A 17738-nucleotide genomic window follows, 5' to 3' on the forward strand; every position below is an offset into this window, starting at 1 on the left:
GGTTTGTGGCCATTTGTCACAATAGCCACAGGACACCCAGGGCCTTGAAGTTTTCTGCATCGTTGTGGTTCGTGTGCAGCCTTTATTTTGTGCGTCAGAGGCAGGGCTCCTGGAGACACACCCACATCGGGTCAGGGCCCCTGCAGCCTGTACCTTACAAGACCCTTTGGACACTAGAGGACACCAGGTAAGCTGTGTAGTTTGCCACAGAGCCCACATCATATGGAGAGTGAGAAGACACCATGCGTGTTCCCAGCGGCATTAGCATGTCTGTGCCCTGTGCTCGTATGGGCTGGAGGCTGAGGTCCTCCTTAATTACTGCCCAACTGCTGGTTTTTGAGAGCAAGTTATGGATTGACCAGTCCTTTCTCTCTCTCTCTCTCTCTCTCTCTCTCTCTCTCTCTCTCTCTCTCTCCCTCCCTCCCTCCCTCCCTCCCTCTTCCCTCTGTCCCTCCCTCTCTCTCTCTCTCTCTCTCTCTCTCTCTCTCTAAGATTTATTTATTTATTTTTATTTTATTTAATCCTGCCTCTCCCTTCCCAACACTGGGATTAGAGATCCACGCCAACATCTCATAAGTGCTGAGAGGCTCAGTCCCTATGCGAGTGCAGTGAGCATCTTATGGACTGAGCCGTCCATCCCCCTAGCCCCTGGAGCCACAATTTTTAGGCACTGCAAGTGTAGGCCTTTCTTCCCCCACAGCACACCCCCCCACACATGTCGCCACCATAAAGCAAATTAAATGGGTGTTTGGGAGGCAAGGACATTCATTTATTCAATAAAGCTGTGCAAATATACATCACCCCAGCTACAATAAGCAAGATGAAAGCGCTTATAACCTTTCAATTAAAAGATAATTTATGTGCATGCGGAATGGATGGCTGTGAGGAGCCCAGAAGCTTAGCTTAGGGGGAGGGTGGGCCAGCAGAGCCAGTGCAGCCCTGCAGGGTGGAGACTGCAGGCTGGAGCCTGGGGTGGATGCAGATGGGGACCTGCGGGACCCCATGAGAAGTGCTCTCTTTTGTTCTTTATCTGGGCTGCGGGAGATGTTTAGGGAGGCCTTGAGAGAGACAGAAAGCAATGTGTCAGCCAGCTGGAGCCTGGAGCGGCTGGTGTGAGCACAGGTGAGGACCGAGGGCCCTTGCGTGCCAACCCTGTCCCTTTTGTGGCACTGAAGCCCTGGTGGCTTTGAGAGAGAGCACTCCTGTCTTCCTCCACACTCCTGGTTCTCCCTCCCCACGTAGGGGATCCCGCCTACCAACTCCTCTCATCCCCTCATTATTTTAAAGTGGGTCCCCTGGTCACTGCCTCACTCCCAAAGCGGCTTTTTCAGTGCTGAATCTAGACAGCAGGACTCACAACTCGGACTCAGTCTGGATTCTGGTTCTTCTTCACTTAACCTAGAAATTCACCACACAGTGAGTCCTGTGGCTGGACCCCTGGGCTCCTCCCACCTTGCCCTCTGCATCCCTCTGGGGCCAACCCAGGATTTGCAATCTTTCCTGTAACCATCTAGAGAGACCAAGAACCCTGATGACTTACAGAAACTATGAGACGTATTGGTACTGTGCAGACGCAGTTCCAACTTGACTAGCAGATGACTCTCTGTGCCCCAAGGTTCCCGGGATCTGGTCATGATGGAGCACGATGGACCATCACTCTTGCAAGCATCAGGCCACGGGAGCCAGGACAGCATTACTAAGCATGTCAAGCAAATCTCTCCTCCTGGGACCTGCGTTTCCCAGCAGAAAAAAAAAAAATGGGGTTGGAGATTTAGCTCAGCGGTAGAGCACTTGCCTAGTAAACGCAAGGCCCTGGGTTCGGTCCCCAGCTCCGAAAAAAAAGAAGAAGAAAAAAAAATAAGAGTTTTGATCTGCCAACATTTGATGCAGCCGGTGTCCTCGGTGGGCATGACCTATGTGAGCCCAGCTTTCTATAGTCTTTGAGGGGGAGCTGAGCCTCAATTCCTCATGCGTCCGTGCCACTCACAAGCCTCTTAGGGGACATACATCAAGTGTCTCTCGCTTCCTAAGCAGCCACCATCCCAGTGGCATCCAGCACAGCCTCTGATCCGAGCTTATCACATCTGCACACTCTGTCCCTTCTTAGCACTCGGTGTGCTTCGAGGACCTCAGTCCTGCGGTGTCTACTGTGGATTCTCCGTGTGCCCCCACCACCTACCTGGGTCCCACTCGACCCCTTGCCACGTGAGGGTCCCCACCACTTAAGTCATTCGGCTCTTCTCTGCCACAGGATGGAGCTCACGGCAAAGGCCGTGCAGGATGTGGAGGACAAACGTCACAGCTGGACCAAGTCGGGTGCCACAGTCCCCATAATGTTGTACCTTATGCTCACTTCTGGTCCTTCCGTGCCTCCCCCAAATCAAATCACCCCCTCCCCCAGTGCAGCAGCTGCTTTGTCTTCTGCTCCAGTTGGTCTCAGTCAAACCAGACAGCACTGCCTGGGGCGGGGCAGCGGAGTGTCCTCTGTGAGGCATCTGCCCTGTGCTTCCTCCTGGGCCACCCTTCCTTGGTCCCCTTTATCTACCACCTTCCCCAAAGTAGCCTAGCAATGCTTTATGAGTGCTTCCTGCTTCCTATCCCCATCCCCAGAGGCAGCCAACTGGAGCAGAGATGGCCGCCTGGCCAGTCATTCTGAGCTTTCGTATTTCCTGTGCCTCTGTTCCTTGACATGAGCCCTCCTCCCCACACCCTGCCAGACACTGTGAGACAGACAGACAGAACCCTAGCATTCGATCGCCCATCCAAAGAGCAGCGCCTAAGTCCTTGAGAAATGCCCTCAGCATAGTCATGCGTGACTACAATCTCAGCACGGGAGCTGTAAACAGGAGACTCTAGAGTTCAAGGTCAGCCTGGTCAAAATAGCAAGACCCTGCCTTTTAAAAAAAGAAAGAAAGAAAGAAAGAAAGAAAGAAAGAAAGAAAGAAAGAAAGAAAGAAAGATTCACAAAGCAGGCACAGAGGGCTGGAGAAGTGGCTGGGCCGCCATTAAGAGCACTTGCTGCGGGGCTGGGGATTTAGCTCAGTGGTAGAGCGCTTACCTAGGAAGCGCAAGGCCCTGGGTTCGGTCCCCAGCTCCGAAAAAAAGAACCAAAAAAAAAAAAAAAAAAAGAGCACTTGCTGCTACTTATGCAGAGGACCTGAGTTCAGTTCTCAGCCCCCACACTGGGTGGCTCACCACCACTTGTAACTTCAGCTCCAGGTGATCCGACACCCTATTCTGGTCTCTGAGGGCACTGAAGTCATGAGCACAACCCTAACCTCGTATACACATAACATATTAAAAACGAAAGAGGGGCTGGAGAGATGGCTCAGTGGTTAAGAGCACTGACTGCTCTTCCAGAGGTCCTGAGTTCAATTCCCAACAACCACATGGTGGCTCACAACCATCTGTAAAGAGATCTGATGCCCTCTTCTGGTGTGTCTGAAGACAGCTACAGTGTACTTATATATAATAAATAAATAAATTTTTAAAAAAAGAAAGAAATTAAGACAGCACAGGAAGAGTATAATATACCAGGCTGTCTAGAATAAAATCAGTAAGAAAACAGAAGGTCCTTGCCCCTTTCCAACTGACAAGAATTAATGAATGAATGAATGCATCCAGAGGTGGCTGAATGTCAGTCACCTTTACCAGACCCATGCCCCGTGGGGGCTACTGGCCTGCCTCATCCCACACCAGATCCTAAGGCCACTGCTCAGAGGAGAAACTCCACAATACTAGGACGCCATCTGCCTAGAGAGCATTCGCCAACCAACCAGCAACTTTACCAAACAGAGCATTCCAAGCCAAGATTGGGATTGGCCGCTGACCTCATGGTCTAAAAAGAGAAGCTAGGACAGGCAACAGCTTTCCAATAAGGTTGTCTCAGAAGATGGCGCAGTTCTGACCTCGAGAGCTCAACCTAGCCACAACCTGACTGGGCCCTACAAGACCCAAGGTCACCCAAGAAAAGTGAGCCTACCAGGCGTGTAGCAACGAGGGGCAAAATCACCGGAGAGTCTGTGTGTCATGATGGGGTGTTTCAGGTTCTACATTTGACAAAGGTTTCTGTCCCAGTGTCCCAGGAGCTGTCTTGTGCACTGTGAGGAGCTCTCACAGAGCTGAGGGTCTGCAGACAGCTGCTTTCTGGGGCTGACCAGTTGAGCAGTCACCTCCTTCCTCCTCTTCAGACATCTACAGACTGATGGCCCATGTCTCTGCCCATACTTGGGGGCGAGCAGAATTCTGTCCCTTGCCCGTGCACAGTGACATTACTGATTATGCACTTAGTCAGACATGAGTGGGACAGGGAGGAGTTAAAATGCAGGATGCAGGGGATGTAGCATTTCGTGCTTACAGCAGCATGGGTTAGGATGCTGCTCCCTGGTGCACACAAGGAACAAGAACCAGATCCAGCAAGCCAGAGCCCAGCTCCTGTGAGTGAAAGCTCAATGAACCATGCAGATTAGCGCTGCCATTCTGACCCTGATGGACTTCGCAGGTAACTTCTAGGCAGAGACATGTGCACTGCACAGCAAGTTATAACATTTTTTTTTTTTGGTTCTTTTTTTCGGAGCTGGGGACCGAACCCAGGGCCTTGCGCTTCCTAGGTAAGCGCTCTACCACTGAGCTAAATCCCCAGCCCCTAGTTATAACATTTTTGAAGTCATCAGACTCCAAAATCCACCTTGGGGTCAGGAGGGGAGAGTTTGGGGCAGTGAAAGCCACCTTCCAGCTCTACACTGGGTGACCTCTCGGTGACCCCTGTTCTGGTAGAGCTCCATTCTTTAAGTGAACATTCTCTGGGCCTGGGGGTCCAGCTCAGTTTAGCTTTTGCTGCTGTCCATGGGCTGCTGGAACTCTTTCCTGAGGCGGTAGAAGAACGGAGGACCCAACTCTCGCTGTGACACTAGGAGAGAGAGGAGGATTCAGGGAGGGCCAGACGCAGGGATCAAGTGCCACTGGGAGGCGCAGGGGGATGCGTATAGAGCTGAGTCAGCGGGCATCGGCCATACCTGTGGGTTCCATCCCTTGGCTGTAAGCATCATGGACTAGCTTAGCTAAAGCGCGGGCCAGTGTGAGCCTGTCACATAAGTGACACAAGGTGATAGCTGCTATAGACCTCCAACAGATGTGACACAGCCGCGTTGGTGACAATGCTGTGCTTCAAGGGAAAGCGAGATAGGACAGGAAAACATTTGGCACGTCTGACATCAGGAGACCCATGAACAAGAATGGTGGATTTGTCCAGGCCACAGCCATAGCAGCTCACACAGGCAGGCGGGACAGCATGGGAGACCATGGCTGTCCCTATCCTGCCATACCATGTTTGTCCCCCACATTTGTGCTCCCCCAACACTACTTCCCGGTGGACATAAGCTCTGATCCCAGACAATGGTGCAGGAGACAGGACAGATCTGAGGGTCATGTCTGTCTGGCTACATCAGCGAGCCTGGTGTGTGAGCTTCTAGAGTGTATGCCACTCAGGCTGGAGGGAATGACATGGGAGGCCAGACATAGAGTTCAGCTGCCCTGGGCACACCCCCACCTTTGTGTGAGCTTTCCTGCCAAAGTTCGAAATACCCACCAGCCAAGACTCAGTAACCAGAGCCCCTAAAAAGCCACATCTATTTTGGAGCACCTGAGCTCCCCAGAGCAGGGATGAGTCACTAGGACCACATCCAGCCAGGAAGCCAGAAACAGCTTGAGTAGGCTGAGTCACCCAGGCCGACCACACACCCCAAAGCATCCATCCCCCCAATTCCTGCCTTCCTGAGGTCTCCCGTCACAGAGCAAACAGCCCTGCTTGTTGGAACATCCTCGCGACTGAGTCCCTCCACCTTGAGGTCTCAGGACCGAGATAGGATCACTGACCACATTTGCAGGGTGGGACCCAGAGGCCTGCTGTCCTCAGGCTCAGCCAGCGACTGGGCTGTCCCTCAGCAAAGGCTTTTCCTGCCGCCTCGTCTCTGAGTCCGCAGCGCGCCTCCAGTAGACGTGGTATGCAGGGCAGCAGCTGGCAAAGTGGGTTCAGAGAGCCAGGCCTGCACATTTGGGGTCGAGGAGGTAGAGGTGGCCGCCTGATGGCCATCGGAAAGACAAATAGTGATCTCCTTCAGGAACATGCACAGTGGTTGAGCTCACTTGGCAGAGTCTCTTGCAGGGCTGCCCACTGTGATGGAGGACTGGAAGGGGTGCTGAGGCTGGAGATGAACCTCATGGAGCAGCCCAGAGTGCGACGTGACTGGCTGGACACCCGTTCTATGTAAACCCCAGGGTCCAGGGTCCCTGTGTGCACGGACTCAGCGAGGGACAGATGCGATGGCAGCATGGAAGGACATTAGGTGACACCCGTGAAAGGTGCTTAAAGCACTGAGTGAACACGGATGAGGGGATTTGATCCCACAGGCGCTGAAGGCTGGGCCTCCAGCTTCCTCTCTGCAGAGAGGAGAATTACCCACGCAGGGTGCAGCTGAGAACATTCCAGCGCCTTCCTCCATGGTAAAGGAACCTCTGGAAACCCATAAGCAAGGAGCTGCCTGCCCCTCTCCTGATGCCTCCCAAATGCCAACCAAGCCTCAAGCGGGGTCAGGGGCCAGGCGGGAGTCCTCAGAGCACACTGAAGTAGGGCTCATGCTGACAGCCCAGGGGACCTGCTGCCGTGGGACCTGAGACCTCACTGGAGCCCAGCTACATCTTCTCAGTTCCTTCTGAGGTCTCCTGGGCGGCACTGTAGTTACTGGTGAGGACGCGTGCTGCCCTCCGCTGTGGCCCAGCTGCCCTGCACCAGCACAGTTTCAGGAAGGCCGCCCGGAACTTCTGTGACATCAGGCTGTAGACGACAGGGTTGACAGCGCTGTTGGTGTAGACACAGGTGCGGCAGAACAGCAGGACCCAGGGGTCCAGGAAAGGCTGGGCCACAAAGGAGTTGAGCAGTACCAGTGTGCGGTAAGGGGTCCACAGCACGGCAAAAAGCAACACAACCACGGCCAGCATCCTGGTGGCCTACGGAGAGGAAAGGGGAGAACGTGACTGGGAGACGCCCACCAAGCATGGGGCGGAGCTGACCACAGGCCTGCCGCATGTGTCAGATGCCAAAATCAGAAGGTTGGGGATCCCTCGGAACTGGGCCTCAGACAGCACCAGGACGGTCACCACCCTTTCCAGTGTCTTCGTGACACAATTCTGTTACAAAGTCCCTGGCCCCAGATAGGGTCCCCATTGAGACTTTGGGCACCCCTACCTCATTTTCAGCCACCCAACCTTCCTCTCCCCAATCCTGAATGCTCCCATTTTATACCTTCAAAGTCCCTTCTCTGCTCAGCCTGCCACCTCACCGCAGCCTTGACTGTTCCTCTCCCTGGAATGTGTCCATGCTCCCAGCTTGGGTTTCCCCCTTGCCAAGCTCAGAGTTCTATCCATTTGTCACCTGTTGGCAAAGTCCCCTGAACTGCCTGTCCCCTACCTGCTGTTCTCCAGCATCACTTTCTCCCTTCCTGCCTGCCTTCCCACAGGCTGGGGTTTACTTGGTTCTACTGTTGTAGTTCAAGGAGGGCATCTGACAGCCTTTCCATGCTCTCCCTCCCTGCAATCCAACACCCACCTGGCACATATGAGGGCTTAACAGGCATTGGATGGATGGATGGATGGATGGGTGGGTAGATGGGTGGATGGGTGGGTGGGTGGATGGGTGGGTGGGTGGATGGATGGGTGGATGGGTGGGTGGATGGGTGGATAGGTGGATGGGTGGGTGGGTGGGTGGGTGGATGGGTGGATGGGTGGGTGGGTAGATGGGTGGATGGGTGGGTGGGTGGATGGATGGGTAGATGGGTGGGTGGGTGGGTGGGTGAGTGAGTGGGTGGGTGGATGGATGGGTGAATGAGTGGGTGGGTGGGTGGATGGGTGGGTGGGTGAGTGGGTGGATGGGTGGGTGGATGGATGGGTGGATGGGTGGATAGATGGGTTGGTGGGTGGATGGGTGGATGGATGGGTTGGTGGGTGGATGGGTGGATGGATGGGTTGGTGGGTGGATGGGACAGATAGACAGATAGACAGACAGCTGGACAAATGAAGGACCAAGCGACTGTTTCACTTACCTGCTTTCCCCATCACACCCTGTATGTTTTATGTTCTTTTACATACCTGTGCCTTTCCCTGTGACTCTTCCCACATGCAACCCCACCTGCACCCGGGAGGACCCCTAACCTGCTTCCTGGAGCTCTTGGCCCTGGAGCAGTTGCCTGGTGCAGCCTCGCTCTGCCCATGGGGCTGCCTCTCCTTCTGCCAGGCTTCCTGGGACAACGGGCTCTGAAATAAAATCCTCCCGATGAGCCCATAGAGCACGAGGGTCACCAGCAAGGGTCCGATGAAAAAGACAGCGAAGTCCAGCAGGTAGATGGGCAGGTAGAGTCCTCGGGGCACTTTGTAGCCACATTCAAGGCGCTGGTTGTCACGGACATTGAGATCCACCAGGAAGAACCAGAGTAGGCAATAGAGGGACGTGACCCCCCAGATGCCTGCGATGATCCGTTTGGCCCGGGCCACAGTGCACACGGTCTGTGCTCTCAGTGGGTGGCAAATGGCTATATACCTGTGGGACACGAGCGAAGCACGTTGGCTCCTAAGGACTGCTTGGCGCAGGTCTGAGACACCTACCTGTTTCAAGCTGAGACTTGTCTAGGTCATGGTGACTGAGCTGTACTTTGGAAGGGCAGACATAGAGGGCTGTAGAGGGTTAGGGCAAGGACGCTTCAAGGACAGGCAAAGCAAAGCCAGCCTCTAGAGAGGAGCAGAGCAGTCTGCAAATGTCCCATCCTGTGATTCCCATGCCTTCTAAGGGTACCTTTGAGGTCGGTCTAAAGACACCGCATGTGGTCAGGGTCTCCGTCAAAGGCAGAGGGTCATCCTGTACATCTGTCACATCCCTTTATTGCTCACTCATAGGTCCCCGGGGACAATCACATGGTATAGATGAGACATCCCTACGCTGACTTGTCCCCAGACAAGAACATATAGGGATAGAGAAGCGTATGATTCACTGTTTAACTGGGACAGGTCTGGGCTCTCTTCAGATCCTGCGCAGCCCTAACCAGCTACGGAGTTCAAAGCCTCGGCTCCTGCCAACAGTACAGCTGAATTTGACCCAAAATGCAGGCTTCTCGTCAGCATGTTCAGCCACTGGACCGTTTGTCTTTAGGGTGTCACAGTCAGAGCTAAGCAAGACACGGTGGTACATTTGTAATTGCTGGACTCAGGAGATTGAAGCTATGGGGTGGCTATGAGTTTGAGACAGCCACAGCTACAAAGAGAATTCAAGGACAGCTTGCCATCCAAGTATGTATTCCAAATGAAACCCTGTCTAAAATGAACAAGAGAGCAAGCAAAGAAAAAAACCAAGCCGAGGCTGTGTGTCCGGCACATGCCTTTAATCCCCACTCTTGGGAGGCAGAGGCAGGGGGAGCTCTGTCATTTCTGGGCCAGCCTGCTCTCCAAAGTGAGTCCAGGACAGCCAAGGATATAAACCCTGACTTGCAAAACAAAACACAAACAAACAAACAAAAAAGCCAAGCTGGAGGAGACTCAAGAGACTCCATAGCCAAGCACATTAGTGAAGGCCTGTTATTTCAGTTTCTTAAGACGCTGAGGCAGGAGGATCACAGCTTATAATCAGCCTTACGAAGCCCCTGTCTCTTTTAACTTTTAAAAAAATATAAAGATTAGAGATGTGGCTCGCCTAATCCATGGAAGACCCAGGGTTCAATCCCCAGGAGTTGGGATGGTGAGAAGGACCATCCAACTGCCTGCATTCTGGAGAGGAGAGGCGAGGACTTTCCCTGATGCCCTACATAAATCTTGAAGCAGAATAAATGTCCACGTCTGTGCTGGTTCTCCCAGCACCTACCACCGACTCAGCTCCCCTTCTCTTCAGAGTGACCTTAATTTCCCAGGAATTCCTGCTTGAACCCAGGCTCCCAGGATTCTCATTAAGAAAGACAAGGGGAGGACTGGAGAGATGGCTCAGCGGTTAAGAGCACTGACTGCTCTTCCAGAGGTCCTGAGTTCAAATCCCAGCAACCACATGGTGGCTCGCAACCGTCTGTAATGGGATCCAGCGCCCTCTTCTGGTGTGTCTGCGGATGGCTATAGTGTACTCATATACAAATAAATAAATAAATCTTGAAAGAAAGACAAGGGGAAGGAAAAGGGCGTGGGGTAGCCCGTGGGCACTTACCTCTCCACAGTGAAGGCCAGGATGGAGAAGGAGGAGACATTGATGCCCAGGTACTGGAAGTAGGTGATGCCCAAGCAGCCAGCACGTCCATAGATCCAGTGCCCCACTAGGCTGTCAGAGACATTGGGCAGACCCGCAGCCAGCAGCACGAGGAGGTCAGCGAGGGCCAGGCTGACCAGGTAGCAGTTGGTGGGTGTGTGCATGTCACGTGAGGTCAGCACCACCAGAATCACCATGGCATTGCCCACGATGCCCAGGGTGCACACCAGGAGCACTAGGAAGACTGAGACCACCTTGTACTCTGGCAGGCCCAGCGTGGTGTCACCGTGAATGAGCGAGACATTACTGGGGCCATCCATCTTGCTGGTGTTTTCTGTGGTGCCCTGTAGGCCTTGACCTTGGTAAGTGACCGGTGCCTGTTCCTTCTGATTTAATTTTTTTCCTTTTTATTTTTTTTTATGTGCACAGGCACTTTACCTAAATATACACGTGTGTATATTCTGTGTATCATGTGTGTATGTAGTGCCTCTGGAGGCCAGAAGATGGCATTGCATCCCCCGGATTGGAGTTACAGCCACCAATCTGTAAGTTGTCATATAGGTGCTGGGAATTGAACCCAGGTCTCTGGAAGAGCAGCTGGAGAAGCCATCAGGGCTCAGATAGGAAGACCAAGAAAGGAGCCAGTGTAGGGATGAGTATTTGAGAGGCTGTGGTTTAAAGCACGGATTACCCTCCATTGGGGTGCAGAATGGCAGGCATTGAGGAGGGCTGTATAGAGTCAGGGCTGGAGGAGGAAATGCAGCAGCTGTCAGCACAGGAAGATGGATGGTTCTCGGGACACCAGCTGCCGCAGCAGTCCGATGATACTACAATGTGGTCCCAGTCCACGGCTGAAGGTGGGAGGACTCAGCTGACACCCCTGAAGCCCGGAGCAGCAGTACCAGGCTCTGAGCCTTGTGGACTCTGGGTCTCCTGCTCAGGAATGCGAGGGTCTGAGGTTCAAGACACAGGGACTCAGATGAATCACAAGGAGGAGACGGGTGTGTGTTCTGAGAACCACGGAGTAGCAGCTTCCTGGGGACGGCTACAAAGGATTTGTTAGGGATCCCGGTAGAGCAGGCACCAACCTGGGAGCAAAATGGGGGTTCAGCTTAGAGTGCACATACACATACCTGCTACAACTGACACACAGGGCAAACATGCCACACTGCATACAAATAGAACACAAGATAAAACATACTTCATAGACACAAACACATACATCCCAATATACAACATACGCACATGCTACTATATACAACACACTTAGCAGACACACACACACACATACATACACTACACCTAGCCATACACACCCACACACCTCGATGCTTGCACCCTGTCAGTGTGATTACGTGTAGGCACGTGTGGGCCCAGCACCACATAAGCCCTCAGATGACCTGGAGCAGGCGGTCAAGCACATCATGCAGGGCCAGGCGCTTCTGCTCAGCCTGAGGCCCAGTGCCACACAGCACCACTGCAGCACTCAGGACAGGGACCAGAACATCAGAACAAGGCAGGCCTCACGGAGAAACTGTGCCTCCACAGATGCTGCCCACACACTACACACAGCTGTACACATGCAACACAGAGCACATGTCTGTAGCATGCGCCCGTGCCTACATGTGTGCACCGTACCTGTGCACATGGAAGATGCCTACACACACTTGAGCACACATCCATGTGTACACATGCACACACAAAAGTACAAACCAAATCATACCCCACACACACGATGGCTGCCCACACAGGCATTTCAAACCTTATACATGTGTGCATACATGACTTTTAGCCCTGATGTGAAGCCCTGTGTACTGTGCTCACAGTATTGAACACACACACACACACACACACACACACACACACACACACACACCACAGACTGACTCTCCACAGCCTAGGCATATATACTGTCCACTCTCATATGCCCACACAGACACATACATGACACGTCTGCCCGTACAGACCCAATGGGGACATTTCTGAAAAACAACCCTTTCTGACAAGATGGAGGACCCTCGATCTGCAGGATCTAGCAGCTGCTTCAGCCCCGGCAGCTCTCCCTCCAGTCAGCAAGAAGCTGGTTACCAGGGCTGAATCCAGAGACCTCACAGGGCTCTTCCACATGCGGGAGAAATCCATCTTCCACAGCTGCAGATCCACCCCTGACATCTTACCTCCAGGGTTCTCAACCGAAATTCTACACCTCTTTAGCCCTGATGTGAAGCCCTGTGTACTGTGCTCACAGTATAGGACACGCGTGCGCGCACACACACACACACACACACACACACACGCACGCACACACACACACACACACACACACACACAGACACACACACACACATCCCACTCAGTGGGGACCACTGCATACAATGTCCCAGCAAGAACTGTCCCCAACAGCCCCTGGACCCCTAAGAGAAACTTCTAAGGTCAGAGAACTTACCTGGTGAAGACTCAATGAGTTTCCTCTTTCCAGGTCCGGCCAGGTTGGGGGCAGGGGATAAGAGAAAGGAAGGAGAAGGAAAGGAGGGAAGCAGAGAATGAGTGGAAGGAGGGGGATATAAGGAGGGAGGGGGGAGGAGGGAGGGAGGGAGGGAGAGACAGAGAGAGAGAGAGAGAGAGAGAGAGAGAGAGAGAGAGAGAGAGAGAGAGAATTCCCAAGCCTCAATCATTCCGTGGAAGGAAGACGGCTTCATGTCCTGCCGACCGACTGCAGCATCACACATATGCGCGTGTGCACCTCACACAGACACACGCAGCCCCAGCAACTTCTCCCCAGCTCCTCAGTTCCGATTCCTCTGCAGAGCCGGGATATCAGTGTCAACCTGTTCCAATATCCGCAGCCTAGGCCTCTCCAGCAGGGGGCCCCCGGAGGAGGAAGCAGGGATCCCTGTCTCCTCTCCAGCTTAGGTGGGAAGAATGCTCTGTTTATCTGGCTGGCAGGGTTTCCTGCTAGGGAGCAGAGCAACTTTCTACCTGACAGACAGACAGACAGACAGATGGACGGACGGCAAAGAGCCCAGAGAGGAACCTGGAGAGTGGGTCAAATCCCCAGTGGCCAGATTAGACTGCAGCTCCAAGCTGAGTCCCACAGATGAGCCAGCCCCAGTGACCCTGAGAGAAGGGGCTAGGCTGAGGGGAGGGGCAGGGCGGACTCCATCTAGTGGCTCTGAGGAAGCCACTCTCCTGACTGCAGGAAGACTTTGCATTCCACCTTTTGCGGGTGGAGAAGCAGGTACCCACGCTGCAGCAAATAACCCGGATCCCTGACCCCTGCTCTGTAGAGAGGACCAACAAACTCGCTGGCCCTCTGGAGTGAACTTTGGTGGAATTGTGCCTGGGTTTGTCCTTGGGACCCTCGGAGGTGATGTTACCTCTCCTCCCGGGAAGGAATTTTAGCAGCACAAGTGGGAGCTTTGGAAGAGCGATGATGTCACCCATGATACGGAGACAGGACACAAACTAATAAAGTAAGGTTGCATGGGGAGGGGACAGGTTGTTTACACAGAAAGCTTTGGCCTGGTGGTTTGAACTGGTTTATCTGTATAGCGTTTGTGGAAGAGCGACAGAGGAATGGAGGTAATGAGATACCAAACTCAGGGGAAGCCGTAAGTGATGGACATGTCTGTGGAGAAAATCCCTGAATGGCAGGCAGCCTTGCGGGGTGGGAGGAGCAGCAGACCTGCTTGACGGTGGGATTTGCCTAGGGAGTAGAGATGCTCTGAGAACGGATGTTACAAGCCCTGGAGGGGATGCATCAAGGATGGGGATATCAGAAACAAAGGCAGAGGCAGCTGGAAGGGAGACAGGGATGAGGCTGGCCTTCTGTATTGGCCTGAGACTTAGCAGGAGAACCAGATGAGAGAGAATAACTGGAGATGTTGGCCTGTTGCTTTTTATGGCTAGGGGGCCAGAAGGGAAGAGCGCCCCTATTCGATGGTAATACAGAACCCCTCCTGAGACCCCGAAAACAGAACCTATGGGGAAGGAACCTAAAGGTGACAGGACACTCCTCGGGTCCAGCCTGTAACATAAAGGGAAAACCGATGTCTCAGATTGCAGACAGAGGCCTTAACAACGGTCAGTGTAGAAGACTATGTAATCGGAATGCTGAACAACAGAACTAGTGGAACTAGGGAACATTTAGAATGAGCAACAACGCAGGGCTCCTCTGCCACCTGACTGGTGAGGCTTAGGACACGGGGCTCAGACAGCATCGGCCTGAGTGCTGCAGAAGAGAAGAAACTGGGCAAGGCCCATCCTTCCTTGAGACAAAGGCATCACAGCCCAGAGCAGTGCGGCAGTGAGAGGGGTCAGTCCCTGGGGACATGGCGCTGAGGAGAGGCTGAGGATACCTGGTTGTCTATCTATAGCCAAGGTCTCCCTGAATATCAGGGACCAGAAAACAGAAGATAAGATAATCGGGCGTGTGGGAGGTGGTGTTGGATGCCCAATTCACAAGCCCATTGAGACTTTATGGGAGACCTAAGGGAAGGATTCGGCAAGGCTGAGCCTCATGATAGGTGGGAACCTAGTCTAAGTTAGGGTTTTACCACTGTGAATGGGCACCATGACCAAGACAACTCTTTTTTTTTTTTTTTTTTTTTTTAAAGATTTATTTATTTATTATATATAAGTACACTGTAGCTGTCTTCAGATACACCAGAAGAGGGCATCAGATCTCTTTACAGATGGTTGTGAGCCACCATGTGGTTGCTGGGAATTGAACTCATGACCTCTGGAAGAGCAGTCGGGCGCTCTTAACCGCTGAGCCATCTCTCCAGCCCCAAGACAACTCTTATAAGGACAACATTTCATTGGGGCTGGCTTACAGGTTCAGAGGTTCAGTCCATTATCATCAAGGCAGGAACATGGCAGCATCCAGGCAGGCATGGTGCAGGAGGAGCTGAGAGTTCTACATCTTGTTTTGAAGGCAGACAGGAGGGGTTGGGGATTTAGCTCAGTGGTAGAGCGCTTACCTAGGAAGCGCAAGGCCCTGGGTTCGGTCCCCAGCTCCGGAAAAAAGAACCAAAAAAAAAAAAAAAAAAGAACTGTGAAGGCAGACAGGAGAAGACTGGTGTCCTCAGGCAGCTAGGAGGAAGCTCTCAAAGCCCACCCTCATAGTGACACACCCACTCCAACAAGGCCACACCTATTCCAACAAGGCCACACCTCCAAATAGTACCACTCCCTGGGCCATGCATATTCAAACCACCACAGACCTATATGAACCAGGAGAGACATTGACCTACCTAAACGACTTGGACCTCAGCATATACCCTGGTTCTTCAAGGTGCTAAAGCAGGTAGAACAAGTGAGAGAGGAGGGAGGCAGGCAGAAGGGTCTTTCTGTGTCTCCTGAACACAGGTATAGCTGGATTTGTGCCACACAGGAATCTCTAGGGACAAAATTCACAGACAACCAAACTCTGGGTTGGCTGGTTAACATGTGGAAAGCCAAGGGAAAAAGTGACCAGGAGGTGCAGTCAATCTGCCTGTACCCCACACTGATAAAGAGTGTCCCTTGGATGGGAGTCTTCCCAGTCACTCCTCTGTAGGGATGGCCAAGATTGAGCTCACACATGAGGGCCACACAGGGTGACAGGAGGTGCCATGTTGAATTGATGACTTATTGATCATTCGTCAATAAATATGCAGATTACATGGGTCCCATTGCACAGAATACCGGAGCAGGACGCAGAGTGATTTCAGTTACTTCCCAAAGCACCGAGGTTGTTGAATGGTGGGATGGGTACGGAGGGTAAAGCCATAGAGATGGAGGGGTATAAACTCGCTTTTGAGGGTGGGCAATCATCTCCCCTCAAGGATACATAATGTGTCACCTCTCCCCTTCAAAGGCACATTCTTGGGGTGGATGCTTTACTAGGACACCCTACAGACTGCTGCCTGGAGTTCCGGCTGATGTCTGAAATGGTAAACATGGGGCAGGGGGAGGTGGGAGCTGTAAAGTTACCCATTGCCCAAATGGTGGCAAGACTATTCAACAGTAGGGGCTTCCTAAGGGTCAGGATGGAACTACAGAAACCAGCCGGGACCTGGAAAGGGCAGAGGTGAACTACCCTGACCAGAGCCCCCCCCCCTTTTTTTAAAGATTTATTTATTTATTATATGTAAGTACACTGTAGCTGTCCTCAGACACACCAGAAGAGGGCATCGGATCCTATTACAGATGGTTGTGAGCCACCATGTGGTTGCTGGGATTTGAACTCAGGACCTCTGGAAGAGCAGTCAGTGCTCTTAACCACTGAGCCATCTCTCCAGCCCCTAGAGCCCTTTCAACAGCTGGTATGACCCATATGAAAGCTAAGGCTCCTCGAGAGTGAATGACAAGGGTCAACTAAGGTGGTACCTCCCATGCAGGAGGCTGCACCTGGCATTGCTCTGCTAAAACGAGCAGCTGGTGCAGGTAGTGGGGTCTCTCCCCAGCAGTGGACCTAGACAGTATAGTGTTAGTACCTCTACAGCTGCTGATCCCCAAGACCAGAGGTCCCCAAAATGATAAAGTCTATTGCCCCTAGTGATAAAATCCTACTGAGGAAGACACCTCAAGCCGTGAGCACAGGAGAGGGAGAAATCAAGCTAGGAACACACTGGCTCACCCTGATGAAGCCTGGTACATTATGGCATCCATTGGGGCTCTGTGGTGGTTTGAGTAGGTATGACCCCTATAGACTCATGCATTTCGATGCCCGCGGAGAGTGGTGGCTGTTAGAAGGTGTGGCCTTGGAGGAGTAGGTGTGGCCTTGTTGGAGTGGGTGTGGCCTTGGAGGAGTAGGTGTGGCCTTGTTGGAGTAGGTGTGGCCTTGTTGGAGTAGGTGTGGCCTTGTTGGAGTAGGTGTGGCCTTGTTGGAGTAGGTGTGGCCTTGTTGGAGGAAGTGCACCACTGTGGGAGTTGCTCAAGCATCCTCTAGTGTGGCTGGCTGCTCACAGTCTCCTGCTGCTTACGCATCAAGTTGTAGAACTCTCAGCTCCTTCTCCAGCAACGTGTCTGCCTGCATGACGGGCGTGCAGAGGTTCAGTCCATTATCAAGGTAGGAGCACGGCAGCATGCAGGCAGGCATGGCGCTGGAGGAGCTGAGAGTTCTACATCTTTTTCTGAAGGCAGACAGAAGACTGGCTTGTAGGCAGATAGGACAAGGGTCTTAAAGCCCAAACCTCAGTGACACAAGTCCTTCAGCAAGACCACACCCACCCCAACAAGGCCACGCCTTCAAATAGTGCCACTCCCTGGGCCAAGCACATACAATCACATTCTACTCCCCACCCCCAAAGTCTGTTCAAACCTATGAGTCTATGGGGGCCACACCTAAACATAAAATAATGCAAAATACATTTAATCCAACTTCAAAAGTTCCCATAGTCAGTCTGTAGCACTCTCAACAATGTTAAAAGTTCAAAGTCTCTTCTGAGATTCATCCAGTCACTTTACTGTAATCCCCAAACAA

The 17738-nt window shown here is 52.7% G+C and overlaps 1 protein-coding gene across 1 annotated transcript; it reads right to left on the reverse strand.

The window, feature by feature from the left end:
• Window positions 1-747: 747 nt before the first annotated feature.
• Mlnr (motilin receptor) lies at window positions 748-12765 on the reverse strand. Its single transcript, NM_181364.5, has 4 exons — window positions 12717-12765; window positions 10232-11358; window positions 8206-8590; window positions 748-7005 (listed from the first exon to the last, which is right to left on the reverse strand). The coding sequence occupies exons 2-4, from the start codon at window positions 10588-10590 to the stop codon at window positions 6691-6693; spliced, it is 1059 nt and encodes a 352-aa protein (NP_852029.3). The 5' UTR covers window positions 10591-11358; window positions 12717-12765; the 3' UTR covers window positions 748-6690.
• Window positions 12766-17738: the final 4973 nt, after the last annotated feature.

The sequence above is a fragment of the Rattus norvegicus genome, chromosome 19 (genome assembly GCF_021556685.1).
Source record: "Rattus norvegicus strain SHRSP/BbbUtx chromosome 19, alternate assembly SHRSP_T2T, whole genome shotgun sequence".
Taxonomy (NCBI): Eukaryota; Metazoa; Chordata; class Mammalia; order Rodentia; family Muridae; genus Rattus; species Rattus norvegicus.